This window comes from Meles meles, chromosome 1, assembly GCF_922984935.1.
Source record: "Meles meles chromosome 1, mMelMel3.1 paternal haplotype, whole genome shotgun sequence".
Classification (NCBI taxonomy): Eukaryota; Metazoa; Chordata; class Mammalia; order Carnivora; family Mustelidae; genus Meles; species Meles meles.
This window is the reverse complement of record NC_060066.1, coordinates 137,208,535-137,224,626: the sequence shown is the minus strand read 5'-3', so window position 1 is coordinate 137,224,626 and position 16,092 is coordinate 137,208,535. Positions and strand designations below refer to the sequence as shown.

Below are 16,092 nucleotides of genomic sequence, written 5' to 3'. Positions count from 1 at the left end.
AACTCACACATACTATCCTTATAGTGTGACATTAGCTTGTTAGTAAAATACGTGTTCTTCAAATCATGATGAATCACTTAGTCCAAACTTCTCATTTCAGAGACATTAAAAATGTGAAATAGGAAACTATGAATGCATTGTGATGTATTTCAGTATTTAATTTTTTATTGTTGAATATTATTCTGCTGTATGGATGTGCCACATTTTTATATCCATTAATCCATTCACCAGCAGTTCTAAAGGTTATCTTGTTCTAATGTTTGACATGTTTTTATAGGTGTATGTGGGTGTGTGTGGGTGTATATATTTGAAAATCATACTGTTTAGTATTCAGTTAATTGTTGATTACTATTTCTTAGAGTTATGGCTAATAGTTCATGATTTTTCCTTATATAATTTAAAACTTTCTTGATATTGCAATATGTTGAATTAGGATTTTGGAGTTAGATCTCCTGTCTTACACTTTTCAAAAGGGAGCAGAAATGCTTTGAAGATAATGGAATTATCCTACCCTCCTATTTACTGTGAGACACTGGCAAAGTTTCATAACCTTTCTATAGCTTGGTTTCCTTATCTGTAAACAGAGAATGATACTAGTGCTGCCTACATAAAGTTGTGGGTGCCTGGTGTGCAGAAAGTAGGCACTCAGTAAGGGTAAGCTGTTCTAGAATTAAAGTTTTAAAATATTTTAAAAGTGAGATTAACTAAATATGACTACCGAAATAGATGTATATTTTATTCTCATTTTTATGCTTGTTTCTTCATAGGCAGTTAAAAGAAGAAAATAACAACGGAAAAGAAAAATTAAGGCTTATGGCAGTGAAAAATTCAGAAGTTATGGCACAACTGACTGAGTCTAGGCAAAGTATTCTGAAGCTAGAGAGTGAATTAGAGGACAAAGAAGAAGTACTTAGAGAAAAATTTTCTCTAATGAATGAAAACCGAGAATTAAAGGTCCGTGTTGTAGCACAGAATGAGCGACTGGATTTGTGTCAACAAGAAATAGAAAGTTCAAGGGTGGAACTGAGAAGTTTGGAAAAAGTTATATCCCAGTTGCCAGTAAGTATGGGTGAAAAGGAAAATTTTACTGAACTGCTTTATGATAGGTCATCATCTTGTGGTTGCTTTATTAGTATAAATGTATGTATGTATGTATGTATGTATTTTTACATATCTGTACTTTCAATCATGAATTTCTTTTCTGTCTAATCCCCTTTCTTTCTCTGCACTTAACCTTTCTACTCTTCCACCCCGTCTTAGTCTCTGAGGTGCCATATATAAGAACGACACAGGATTTATTTATTTATTTATTTATTTTTTACAGAGAGTTCAAGTAGGCAGAGCAGCAGGCAGAGGGAGAGGGAGAAGCAGGCTCTCCACCAAGGCAGGGAGCCTGACATGGGGCTCTATCCCAGGACCCTGGGATTATGACCTGAGCTGAAGGCAGTGACTTGACTGATTGAGCCACCCAGGCGCCCTGACACAGGATTTTTAAAAAATAGCTTCATTTAAGTAACATTGACATAGCATAGAATTCACTCATTTTAATGTACCGTTCAGTTATTTTTAGTAACCTTTCAAGTTTTGGAACAATACCATGATCAAGTTTTCAAACATTTTTATCATCCCCAAAAGATCCCTTGTGCTTATTTATAATTAGTCCCTGTACCCACACCCACCCCTAGGGAACCACTAATCTACTTTCTTGTCTCTAGAGATTTGTCTTTTCTGAGCATTTCATATAAATAAAATTATACAATATATGGTTTCTTGCATTCTAAAAATTTGGGGGGATCATCCATTGTGACATATATCAGTACTTCATTTCCTTTTATTGTTGAATATTAGTCCATTGTATGGATATACCACATTTTATTTATCTATTCACCATTAGATAGACATTTGGATTTCTTCTATTTTTGGACTATTAAGAACAATGCTACTGTGGACATTTGCATACAACTGTTTTTGTGGACATACTTTTCATTTATCTTGAGTAGATAGTTACCTCGGAGTGGACTTTCTGTGTCATATGGTAAAGTTACGTTAAACTGTTTTCCAGAGTAGCTGTACCATTTTAGGTTCTCACCAGAAATGTATGGTTGTTCCTGTTTTTCTGCATCCTAGCCAACATCTTTTCTTATCTGTCTTTTAGATAATAGCCCTCTTAGTGAGTATAAAGTGGTATCACATTGCAGTTTTAATTTGCATTTTTCTAATGACTAATAATGTTGTGTGACTTTTCATGTATTTATTAGAATGCACAGAACATTAAAATGTTTTTATGATAGCAGCCGGCCATCATTTCTCTTTCAGTTATATATATGACCATATATATAAGTGAGATTAGGGAGAAAGTAAATATAACTGTATCAGAACTCATTATTGATACATGTACGATAAGGGTGAGATCAGGAGAAGAGCGTAGATAAATATCTCATGGATAGTTTCAAATATATTTGAATGGGTGGTAGATTCTTACCAATTTTAAACTACCATGGAATTAACAAGCTGAAAGGGGCCTTAGAAATTGCTTGATTCAACACCACCATTTTATTGCTGAAGAAGTATAGCACCAAGGAAGTAAGTAGCTTTTACAACTAGTTGGTAGCAGAATTAAAACTAGAATGCATGATTCTTGGTTCCCAGACCTCTGCTATATCTGCTTTCCTAGGATCCTGATTATTTGCTTAGGTTTTTAATGTACTGTTTACTTTTGATATTTGATAGTAATTAGGTTCAGGTCACATTCATTTTTTTAATTTTTAAAAGAGATTTTATTTATTTGAAAGTGAGAGAGAGAGAGAATAAGTGAGGATAGGAGCAGAGGGAGGAAGAGAAGCAGGCTCCCCGCTGAGCAGGGAACCTGATGCAAGGCTCCACCCCAGAACCCTGGGATCATGACCTGAGCCGAAGACAGTTGCTTAACTGACTGAGCCACCCAGGCGCCCAAGAGCATTCTTTTTAAACTGATATTCTCATTTGACTCAATATCAAGAATTACTTTCTATGTGATTCTGAAGTTGGTGTGGTAATAAATGTTTGATCCTGTGTTTCATGCAATGCTAGGAATAACGTGGTTTGGAAATGTGAATTTTTTTCATTTCTAGGAAGCTTGGTTTGGTTATAATTTGAAGGTAGTAGTCATTAAGTGCTTATCTTACCCCCTTTAACAATAATTTGAAAACTTCTCTATTGTTTAAACATACAAAAAAGCACCTACCACTTGGTGTATCTGAGTAACATATTGTGATATCCACTTCAGACTTTTTTAGAATAAAATTTTGCAGATAAATAAAGCCTCTTTATGTACTGTGTTAGATCCCAGTCCTTTCCATCTGTATACAGAGGTAGGCACTATTCTGAAACTCATGTGTATCCTTCTTGGCTATATTTTAAATATTGCCACATATGAATGCTCTAGAAAAACATACATTATTAATGTATTTTTGGAAAATACTACATGTGCCTCTGTTGTTTTTTCACTTAATATTGTGTTATATGATGTCTCCAAATGATTTATGTAATGCAGGTTTATTTTAACTCTTGTGGTTTTCCTGCTATCTTAATATTTCATAATGTATTTATACATTTATCCTATTGATGGACCTTAGGTTATTTCTGTTAATTCACACAATTTTTAAAAATTTGAGCTCTGAATAATAAAACAGTTGCATCATCGATGTTGTAAGTTTACATGTGTTTGTTTTTAAATTTGCAGTTAAAAAGAGAAATGTTTGGTTTTAAATCATCTCTTTCTAAACACCAGATGAGTAGTTTCTCAAACAAGGAAGGCAATTACATTGGCTGCTGTGAGGCAAATAAAATGGTGATTTCAGAATTGAGGTACGGTTTTCAGATGCTGAAGTTGCAGTAAATACAGTGTTTTTTTAAAAATTGGTAATTAAATTAAGCTTTGAGAAGATGAAAAATGTACAGAAAAGTTCTGCAAGTATTATAACAAATATCTGTGTTTCCACAACTAATAATTGATTCTTTTGTAACATTCTGTGATATTTTTTTCAAATGTGTTTAAGTAAAAAGTAAAAACATTATGGGATGTTCCTTCACACTAATCTCATTCTCCTCCTAAGTGTCCACCATCCTGAATTGGGTGTATATTCTTCAGTCCATTTTGTATATGTTTACATCCATACATGGAAAATATACTATGTGCTTATATTGTTTGTAATTTTGCTTTTTCACTCGGCATTATTTTTTAAATTCATAAATGTTGAGGTAGGTAGAGTGACTAATCAATGGGTGGATTAGTATGGTTAGTTTTAGTAGCTAACTATATAGGAGTCTATCCTATAACTGTATCACTATTTATTGATAGCTACCTTGTTTCTACTTTTCTTCCATTATAAACAGTGCTCCAAATTATATACGTTTACATGTTTCCTTTTACAATATGCCAGAGTTTCTCCAAAATGGAATTGCTGTGAGGTCACGGTGTGTGTACATTTTTAGTTTTACTAGGTACTATCAAGTTTTTACAACAGAGGAACCAGTTTAGATTCCAATCAAAGGTGTGTAAGAATTTCTACATCCTGCCTAATAGTTAACAAATACCAGAGTTTTAAAATTTTGCTAACGAGGTAAAAATGATACGAGATATTTATATAGGATCTTTCTAATAATTTTTGGTGTATTTTATTTTGTTCCAGGATTAAGCTTGCAATAAAGGAGGCAGAAATTCAAAAGCTTCAGGCAAACCTGGCTGCAAATCAGTTATCTAAGAGTCTTATTGCTTGTAATGACAAACAAGAAAGTGGCAAATTAAATAGTTTAGAGACAGAACCGGTAAAACAAGGAGGTAGCCAATTAGGTGAGTGTATTAAATTGAATTTTTAAATTCTAGGTCTCTTTTTTTTTTTTAAGATTTTAAAATCTTAAAAAGGGAGAGGAGAGGGGGGAAGCATAAGCATGAGCAGGGGGAGGGGCAGAGGGAGAATCAGGCTCCCCGCTGAGCAGGGACCCTGGGATCATTACCTGAGGCAGACATTTAACTGACTGAACCACCCAGGTGGCCCTTAATTCTAAGTCTTTTATGATAATTTTTTAGAGAAATGGATTATCAAAAGTTTAGTGTCTATTATCAATAATCTGTTAGTACTAGTTTGGGTTGGTAAGACAGCAAAAATTTCAAAGTTGTTGAACTTTGCATTATGGGGCACCTGGGTAGCAGTTACAACGTCCAGTTTAAAACATCCAGCAGTTAAAACATCCAACTCTTGGTTTTGTCTCAGGTCTGATCTCAGGGTTATGAGATCGAGCCCCACATTGGGCTATTTGGAAGTTTTCTTTCCATTTCAATTTTTTGGAACAGTCTAAGAATGGTATTAACTCTTCTTTAAATGTTTGGTAAAATTCCCTTGGGAAGCCATCTGGCCCTGGACGTTTTTTTGTTGGGAGATTTTTGATTACTGATTCAATTTTTTTGTTTGTTATCAGTCTGTTCAGGTTTTCTGTTACTTCCTGTTTCAGTTTTGGTAGTTTATATGTTTCTAGGAATGCATCCGTTTCTTCCAGATTGTCTGACTGGGTGGCATATAATTTTTCATAATATGCTTTTAATATTTGTTTTTCAGTGGTATTGGTCTGATCTGTCATCATTCATGATTTTATCTATGAGTCCTTTCTCTCTCTCTCTTTTTAAAGATTTTTTTTATTTATTAATTTGAGAGAGACAGAGTGAGTGAAAGCATGAGCAGGGTAGGGGCAGAGGGAGAGTGTGAAGCAGACTCCCCGCTGAGCAGGGAGCCTAACGCAGGGCTCAATCCTAGGACCCCAACATCATGATCTGAGCCAAAGGCAGACGCTTAACTGACAGAGCCACCCAGGTTCCCCTCTCTTTTCGTTTTGATAAATCTGACTCAGGGTTTATCAGTTTTATTCTTTCAAAGAACCAGTTCTTTGAAATTCATTGATTTGTTCTGGGTTTCTTTTTTTGTTTGTTTCTATATCATTTATTTCTGGTCTAATCTTTATTTCCCTTCTCCTGGCTTTAGGCTTTGTTTGTTGATCTTTTTCTAGCTCCTTTCCAGTGGCTTTAAAAAAAATTTTTTTATAATTTTTTATTTTTTTTAAGATTTTATTTATTTGACAGAGAGAGAGAGAGATCACAAGTAGGCAGAGAGGCATGTAGAGAGAGAGGGGAAGCAGGCTCCCCGCTGAGTAGAGAGCCTGATGTGGGGCTCGATCTCAGGACCCTGAGATCATGACCTGAGCCGAAGACAGAGGCTTAACCCTTTGAGCCACACAGGCGCCATGCCTTTTTTTTTTTTTTTTAATATAAAGATATATTTTTCTTTTCTTTTTTTTTTTTAAAGATTTATTTATCTGAGCGAGAAAGAGAGAGCACACACAAGCAGAGGAGAGAGGCAAAGAGAGAGGGAGAAGCAGACTCCACTGAGTAGGGATTCCGATGTAGGACTCAATCCCAGGACCCTGGGATCATGATCTGGGCTGAAGGCAGATGCTTTACTGACTGACCCACTCAGGCGCCCTCCAATGGCATTTTTATAGAACAGTAGAACAATCCTAAAATTTGTATGGGACCACAAAAGACCCAATAGCCAAAGTTATTTTGAGAAAGTAAAACAAAGCTGGAGGCATCACACTTCCTTCTTCTAACTATATTACAAAGCTATAATATTTAAAACAGTGTGGTATTGCCATTAAAAACAGACATAGATCAGTGGAACAGCATAGAGACCAAAACCTATGCATAAGGAGCCAGTTAATTTACAACAAAGGAGATAAGAACATTCGATAGGATAAGGATAGCCTTTTCAATAAACACTGTCAGGAAAACTGAATAGCCAAATGCAAAAGAATGAAAGTATACTACTATCTTACAGATAAAAATCAACTCAAAATGGATTATGGACGAATATAAAACCTGAAACCATAAAACTAGAAGAAAATGTAAGAAAAGAGCTCCTAGATATCAGTCTTTATGATGATTTTCTTTTGGACTTGACACCAAAATCAAAAACAAGAAAGTAAAAATAAGTAGGACTATATCAAACTAAAAAGCTTCTCTCCAGCAAAAGAAAAGACAACCTGTAAAGTGGGAGAAAGCATTTGTAAATCATATCTGATAAGGCATTAATGTCCATACATAAAAATTCCTACAACTCAGTACAAAAAAATTTAATTTAAAAAAATGGGCAGAGGTGGGGCACCTGGCCCAGTTTTGAGCATCAGACTCTTGATTTCAACTCAGTCTTGATCTCAGGGTCGTGTAATCGAGCCCCAAGTTGGATTTACACTCAGTGTAAAGTCCGCTTGTCCTCACCCTCTGCTTCTCCCCTAGCTGTCTCTTTCTCTCAAATAAAATATTTTTTTAAAGTGGGCAGAGGATCTACATAGACATTCTTCCAAAGAAGACATCCACATGGTAAACAAACACATGAAAAGATACTCAACAGCACTAATCATCAGGGAAATGCAAATCAAAGCCACAATGACGTATCACCCCACATCTGTCAGAATGGCTATCATCAAAAAGGCAAGAAATAAGCATTGGTGAGGATGTGAAGAAAAGGGAACCCTTGTGCCCTGTTGATGATCACATAAATTGTACAGTTGCTTTGGAAAACAGTATGGAAGTTCCTCAAAAAATTAAAAATAGGGCTACCATATGTTGCAGTAATTCCAGTTTGGAGTATTTATCTGACATCTGAAATAACTATCTTTTTTTTTTATTGTGTTCAGTTAGCCATCATATAATACATCATTAGTTTTTGATGTAGTGTTCAATGATTCATTAGTTGCATACAACACACAGTGCTCATCACAACATGTGCCCTCCTTAATACCCATCATCTGGTTACTCCATCCTCCCAGCCCCCTGAAATCACTATCTTGAAAAGATGTCTGCACTCCTATACTATATATATGTATATAATGTACACACACACACTGAAATGTTATTTGGCCATAAAAAAGACACCCTGCCACTTGTGACAACATGGATGAACATTGAGGACATTAGGTTAAACAAGTCAGGCAGAGAAAGACAAATACTGCATGATCTTGCTTATGTATGAAATGTCAAAACAACAAAACAAACTTATAGAGGACAAATTGGTGTTTGCCAGAGGCAGGACTTAGGGGTGGGGAAAATGGGTAAATGTGGTCAAAAGGTACAAACTTTCAGTTATAATATAAACAAATCCTGGAGATGTGATATATAGCATGATAACTATAGTTAGTAATACCGTATTAGATGTATAAAAATTGTTGGGAGAGAATATCTTTCTTTTTCTTTATTGTGTTATGTTAGTCATTCATTTTTGATGCAGTGTTCCAGGATTCATTGTTTATGTAGGAGAGAAGATCTCAAAAGCTGTCATCCCTCCCTAAAATTTGTAACTATATGTGATGATGCATATTAAATAGACTTATTGTAGTAATCATTTCAAAATACATACATATACCAAATCATTATGTCATACACCTGAAACTAATATAGTGTTATATGTCAATTATATATCAATAAAAAATAGCTGGAACAACTATATTAATTTTGGACAAATCAGAGTTGAGGCTGACAGAACTAGAAGGATAAATTAACAAGCCCACATATATATCTGAAGATTTCAAAAGTACTTTCTCAGTAATTGATAGAACAAGTATAAAGAAAATCATTAAGAGGGGGCAGGGCACCTGAGTGGCTCAGTGGGTTAGGCATGACTCAGGTCATGATCTCAGGGTCCTGGGATCGAGTCCTGCATCGAGCCTGCTTCCCCCTCTCTCTGCCTGCCTCTCTGCCTACTTGTGATCTCTCTCTGTCAAATAAATAAATAAATAATCTTAAAAAAAAAAAGTTTAATATGATTGACATTCACTATATACAGTAATCACCAGAATATACAATTTTCTCAAATGTATTTAAAATATCAAGATACTCCATATGCTGGACAATAAATGAAGTCTCAAAACATTTTAAAAAACTGAAATTTAAAAAAAACTGAAATCAGGTTCATTCATACAATCTAATGTCCACTACTAATAACAAAAAAATAGCCAGAAAATTCTAAATATTTGGAAATAAACACACATAAAAGATATTATAGGATATTTTGAAGTAAATAAAATGAAAATACAACATATAAAAATTAGTGTCAGCTACTGCATTGCCTAAAGATAATTTTATACCTTAAAACACTTAGATTAGAAAGGAAGAAATGTTTAAAGTCAATAATCTAAGCTTTCACTGTAAGAAAAGTTAAAGACAATTAAACCCAAAGAAAACTGAGAAGGAGTACAAGGGATCCTGCGGGAATGTTTCTCTGGTTTTGGGTTGTTTTTTTTTTTAATTAAAGTATAATTACCATAGCGTGTTATGTTAGCTTCAGGTATACAATATAGTAATTCAACATTTCTATACATTACTCAGCATTCATCATGATAAATGTACTCAATCCCTTTTATCTATTTAACTCTTTCCCCACCCTCTGGCAACAACCAATTTGTTCTCCATCTATGAGTGTATTTTTGTCTTTTTTTCTTTGTTCATTTGTTTCTCAAATTCCACATGTGAGTGAAATCAAAGAGTATTTGTCTTTCTCTGACTTATTTCAGTTAGCATTATATCCTCTAGGTCCATTTATGTACCAAATGGCACAATCTCATTATTTTTTATTTTTTATGGCTGATATTACTTTTATGGCTGATATTACTGAAATGTAATATTCCATTTTATAAACACCCACACCCAAACACCCACACCCTATCTTCTTTATCCATTCATTTATCGATGGACACTTAGGTTGCTCCCATATCTTGGCTATTGTAAATAATAATGGGATAAATATAGGGGTGCATATATCTTTTTGAGTTAGTGTTTTCATTTTCTTGGGGTATACACCCAGTAGTAAAATTACTAAATCATAAATAATTCTGCTTGGTTTTCTTTTAAATAATTTATTTATCTATTTCAAATAATTTGACAGACGGAGATCACAAGTAGGCAGAGAGGGAAGCAGTGGGGGGCAGGCAGGCTCCCGGCTGAGCAGAGAGCCCATGATCCCAGGGCCTGGGATCATGACCTGAGCCAAAGGCAGAGGCTTTAACCCACTGAGCCACCCAGGCGCCCCTCTGTTTTTGGCTTTTTAAGGAACTTCCATATTGTTTTCCAAATGTGTTTTTTATTTTAGCTGTTCTGGCAGGCATGAGGTGATATCTTACTGAGGTTTTGATTTGCATTTCCCTGATACTCAGTGATGTTGAACACTCTCATATGTCTGTTGGCCATTTGTTTCTGATGGAAATGTTAGATGTCTTGATTGTGGTGATAGTTACAAAGGTATAAGCCTATGAAAAAAACAAACATTTGACCAAATGTATTAAATGGGTGCACTTTATTGTAAGTAAAATTTACATCAAGTACATTTTTATTTATTTAAATAATAATACTTTTGCCCCCTTGTGGGGGGGCAAAGGAAGAGGGAGAGAAAAACTGTCATCTTGGTGTTTGTTTGGTATTTATTCTAATGGCCTTTATTCATCTTTCCTGCCTTCTTTTGGATCAGTTATATTTTAGTATTCCATTCTTGTCTCTACTATTGATTAGCTAACTATACCTCTTTATTTTCTTTTTTTTAAGGATTTTATTTATTTATTTATTTATTTATTTTATTTATTTTTTATTTTATTTTATTTATTTTATTTATTTTTATTTATTATTTTATTTTTATTTTATTTATTATTTATATTATTATTTATTATTTTATTTATTATACATTATATTATTTATATTTATTATTTATTTATTATTTATTATTTTATTTATTATTTTATTTTAAAATTTATTTTTATTTATTTATTTATTTATTTGACAGAGAGAGAGAGATCAGAAGCAGGCAGAGAGGCAGGCAGAGAGAGAGGAGGAAGCAGTCTCCCTGCTGAGCAGAGAGCTGGATGCGGGGCTCAATCCCAGGACCCTGAGATCATGACCTGAGTGGAAGGCAGCGGCTTAATCCACTGAGCCACCCAGTGGCTCATATACCTCTTTATTTTCTTAATGGTTGCCCTAGTGGTTAACTTATGTGTCTTTAACCTATCACGGTCTATCTTCAATTATAATTGACTGGTGGCAGGAAAAATGACAGCAGAGAAAATTATTTAGCTAAGTGATTAGAATAGGGATGAGTAATGAGATTATTAGCAGAGTGCATGCTAGTTATTAGAGGTGTTAATAAATATGTTACAAATTCTCTTACATCAAAGAGTATAGAGCTAATGATAATTTATTTATTTGAGAGAGAGAGAGAACATGAGAGAGAGAGCAAAAAAACATAAGCGGGGGGAAGGGCAGAAGGGAAATGGAGAAGCAGACTCCCTTGCTGAGCAGAGAGCCTGATTCAGGGCTCTGTCCCAGGACCCTGGGATCATGACCTGAGCAGGAGGCAGATGCTTAACCAACTGTGCCATCCAGGTGCCCCTGTATCAAAATATTCTTAATGATTCCAGGTAATCCAGAGAAATTTTATGGTCAACTTCAGTTCAAGGAAACAGCACAGCTTTTTTTTTAAAATGATGTTTTCCATCGTTTAAAACATCCATCGATGTTTTAAAACAATGTTTTCCATCCAAAAAAGGGGGGGTACTTTTAGAGTGAGAGGACTCTTTCTGTTATAAAGGAATAGTCTAGAAAAGTGAGTGATTCTGAAGAATTTATTCCTACTTTGTTATATACTTAAATATAGAAAGTACCTTACTTACTCTGTTCCTTCATTATGTTTTCCTTAACGTATGTTTCATTCTCCATTCCCTTTAGTATTTCTTAGATGAGAAATTAAACTTTGTTTATGACTAAATCTTTCAACATTTAATAGGTTTTTATTTAAGCTTGTTTTAAAAAGATTTTTAAGATTTTTTTTTTTAAAGACTTTATTTGGGGTAGAGCGAGAGCAAATGAGTGAGAGAGCACAAGGAGGGGCAGAAGGAGAAGCAGGCTATCCACCAAGCAGGGAGCCTGACACAGGGCTTGATCCCAGGACCTTGGAATCATGACCCAAGCCAAAGGCAGATGCTTAACAGACTGAGACACCCAGGCACCCCTATTCTTTAAGTTTTATACAGAACAATTTTCCTTCTATGTTTGTTAGCAGAAAGAATGAAAGACCAAAATCAATATACTGTGAATAAGCAGTATGAAAGAGAAAGACAAAGACTTGCTTCTGGAATAGAAGAACTACGTGCTAAGTTGATGCAAATAGAAGCTGAGAATTCTGATTTGAAGGTTAACATGGCCCACAGAACTAGTCAGTTTCAGCTGATACAAGAGGAGCTGCTGGAGAAAGCTTCAAACTCTAGCAAACTGGAAAGTGAAGTAAGCTTGAATTAGCTGTTTGTATGTACTAACTGTGGAGACAAGAAAAAAGGTCCTGTAGAGGTGTGTCAGAGTTGGATGTGTAAGTCCAGATTTATACATCAGTTATAAAATCTTTTAAAATCATATTTGGAAACCTTTGAGTTTTAACCTATGTTAAAAGTAAGAAATTACTCTCTAGTGGCTAGCAGGTCTCAAATATGGTGGAACTTCTAATGTATCTCAGTCTATTATTTCTTCCAAGTATAAGTTAACATGGCTAATAAATGTTCAACAAGTCAAGAATTTGGATTATGTAATTAGAGGAAAAAAAGTGATAATAGAGGATTTTGAATGTTAGTAACAGCAGAATGAGCTGAGATGCCTATTAAACGTGCAGATTTTGGGTACTGTTCTAATGATTCTGATTCAGTAGGTATGGAGTCATGCTTAGAAATCTCCATTTGTGAACAAGTGCATATGATTCTGATGCAGATATGATTGGATTACATTTTGAAAATTGCATAATGCATGTTTTGTGAGTATTTGATCTTCATTTCTATTGAGGACAGAATAAGGATGCCTTCTTAGGTAATTGTAGACCAGAACCACATGTGTATATGTTATATTCACATGTTAGACTGAAGCTGATGCTGTCTGTAGGAATACTTTTTTTTTGATAGGAGTACTTTTAAAATGCCTGATTTCTCATTTTAAAATCTTTACCCCACACTTAGGGAAAAGTTTCATTACCTAAGTAATGGAAAAGGATATTTAGTTAGTCTAAATCTAAATTATGCCATCCGCTTACTTAGAAAATTCTCTAGTACTGAGATTAATAACTTTTTAAATTACAAAATTAACATAGTCTTGTTGAAACTACAGAAAGGACAAAGAAGAAAATAAATCATTAATAATTCCACACCCAGAAATAGCTACTCTTAACATTTTTTTATACTAATTTCAGTCTTTAACAGCTACTTTTAAGAAGGGGTTAGGATGCAGTCATATTTGGACATAGGGGTCAGAATTAAACTACTTATGTATTACATAGATGGAACAATCTGTCATATATCTGGTCTTCCCTCCACTATTTTTCTTCTAAATTGTCACTTATCTTTAAAAGCAATTTTTAAGAAATAATTATTTATTTCAATGTGTTTTCAGATGACAAAGAAATGTTCTCAACTTTTAACTCTTGAGAAACAGCTGGAAGAAAAAATAGTTGCTTATTCCTCTATTGCTGCAAAAAATGCAGAACTAGAACAGGAGCTTATGGTAAAAATTACTGTTTGGCTACAAATTCACTATGACTTTAAGGCACTTGATTTGTGACAGCGTGCTTGTTTTAGTGTCATTGTTGTACAGTATACTGAATAGGAAAGTATAAATTCTACTAAATTTTTCTGATGATTCATTTTTTTTGCTTCTTTATTTTTAAGTTTATAGGCTTATATGGCAAGTTGCTATCTGTAATTTCTGATTTGTATTATAGTAGAATTTTGAAGGAAATGGTATACTTCTTTGATATGCTTTTCAGTACTTTGAAATAGTTAAATCTTTATTTTGATAGTTTTTTTTAAATAACGATTTTGTCTTTTCAGTAACTGTTTAAATATTTTTGAAGTTCTACATATTAACTACTGTGATTCTTCAAAGAATAGAGTATGACAAATTTAATGCTTTACTTATGTACTTTTATGTAAAACTAGTTGTCAGTTATATTCTTTTAAAGTGTATTTGTATGTCTAGGAAAAGAATGAGAAGATAAGAAGTCTAGAAACCAATATCAATACAGAACATGAGAAAATTTGTTTAGCTTTTGAAAAGGCCAAGAAAATTCATCTTGAACAGCATAAAGAAATGGAAAAGCAGATTGAAAGAGTAAGATACTATGTTTTTCTTTTAAAATGTCTTTTACGTTTTAAATGTAAATAATAATACTCCATTGTGTTGAAATGAATAATGCTCCATTGGGGGTGATGTGTGTGTGTGTGTTTGTGTGTGTGTATAAAAATATGAGCTTGAATGGTGCAACCACTCTGGAAAACAGCATGGAGGTTCCTCAAAATGGTGAAAATAGAACTACCCTATGACCCAGCAATTGCACTACTGGGTATTTACCCTAAAAATACAAACATAGTGATCTGAAGGGGCACGTGCACCGGAATGTTTATAGCAGCAATGTCTACAGTAGCCAAACTATGGAAAGAACCTAGACATCCATCAACAGAGAAATGGATAAAGATGTGGTATATATACACAATGGAATACTATGCAGCCATCAAAAGAAAAGAAATCTTGCCATTTGCGACGACGTGGATGGAACTATCACTATCATGCTTAGTGAAATAAGTCAATTGGAGAAAGACAACTATCATATGATCTCCCTGATATGAGGACTTGGAGATGCAACATGGGGGGTTAGGGTGGTAGGAGAAGAATAAATGAAACAAGGTGGGATTGGAAGGGAGACAAACCATAAGTGACTCTTAATCCCACATAATAAACTGAGGGTTGCTGGGGGGGAGGGGGGGTTGGGAGAGGGGAAGTGGGATTATAGACATGGGGGAGGGTATGTGCTATGGTGAGTGCTGTGAAGTGTGTAAACCTGACGATTCACAGACCTGTACCACTGGGGATAAAAATACATTATATGTTTATAAAAAAATTTAAAAAAATATGAGCTTGAAATATAGAGCAATAACATTACCCAGTCTGAGCAACAGAGAGAAAAAAAGATTTGGAAAAAGAACAGAGCCTAAGGGACATGTGGGATAATATCAGAACGGCAACTCTATACTTATTAAATAATACCTCCCATTATCCCCTCCCCTATCCCCTAGCTACCATCATTCTACTTTCTTCTGTCCCAAGGATTTTGGCTACTCTAAGTACCTCATGTAAGCGGAATCATACATTATTTGTCTTTTTGTGACTGGCTTAATTCACTTAGCATAATGTCCTCGAGGCTCATCCATGTTGTGGCATATTGCAGAACTTACTTCTTTTATAAGAATGAGTAATATTCTGTTGTCTGTATATACCATATTTTGCTTATCAATTTATCTACTAATGGACACTGACTGCTCTGGCCAGAACTTATAGTACTGTGGTGAAAAGAAGTGAAAGGGGGCATCCTTGTTTTGTTCTTGATCTTAGGAGAAAAGCTTTTAGTTCTTCACCATTTTCAGTATGGTGTTAGCTGTAGGTTTTCCATATATGGCTTTTATTAGGCTAAGGTAGTTGTTTTTTATTCCTAGTTTGTTGAGTGTTTTTATCATGAAAGCGTGTTGAGTTTTGTCAACTTTTCTGCATCAGTTGAGATGATCATGGGTTTTTTCCTTCATTCTGTTTATATGGTGTATTACATTGATTGATTTTTACAAGTTGAACCACCCTTGCATTTCAGGAATAAATCCCACTTGATCATAGTGTATAATCCTTTTACCATGCTGCTGAATTTGGATTATTAGTTCTATATTGATTTTAGCATTATGTTCATAAGGGATATTGATCTGTAGTTTTCCATTTGTGTCTTCGTCTGGTTTTACTATCATGTTAAATCTCGTCTCAGAATTAGTTAAAAAGTGTTCTCACTTTCTTAACCTTTTTGGAAAAGTTTGAGAAAGACTGGTATTTTATATTTTTTTTGACAGAGGGAGAAAGAGAGTGTGGAGGGAAGTGGAGGGAGGGGCAGAGGGGCAGAGGGAGTGAATCTCAAGCAGACTCCATACTGAGCATAGAACCCAATGTGTTGCTTG

The 16,092-nt window shown here is 34.5% G+C and overlaps 1 protein-coding gene across 9 annotated transcripts in view; it reads left to right on the top strand.

Annotated features, from left to right (window-relative positions):
• Window positions 1-16,092, top strand: part of CCDC18 (coiled-coil domain containing 18) — a 106,932-nt gene that overhangs the window by 25,613 nt on the left and 65,227 nt on the right. For 8 of the 9 annotated variants that reach the window (XM_046009222.1, XM_046009215.1, XM_046009247.1 and 5 more), the window contains 6 exons: window positions 768-1,059; window positions 3,722-3,846; window positions 4,671-4,831; window positions 12,126-12,349; window positions 13,496-13,606; window positions 14,081-14,212. In XM_046009222.1, coding sequence (XP_045865178.1) covers window positions 768-1,059; window positions 3,722-3,846; window positions 4,671-4,831; window positions 12,126-12,349; window positions 13,496-13,606; window positions 14,081-14,212 — 1,045 coding nt within the window. The remainder of the gene's footprint in view (window positions 1-767; window positions 1,060-3,721; window positions 3,847-4,670; window positions 4,832-12,125; window positions 12,350-13,495; window positions 13,607-14,080; window positions 14,213-16,092) is intronic. The other variant, XM_046009212.1, reaches the window with a different exon arrangement.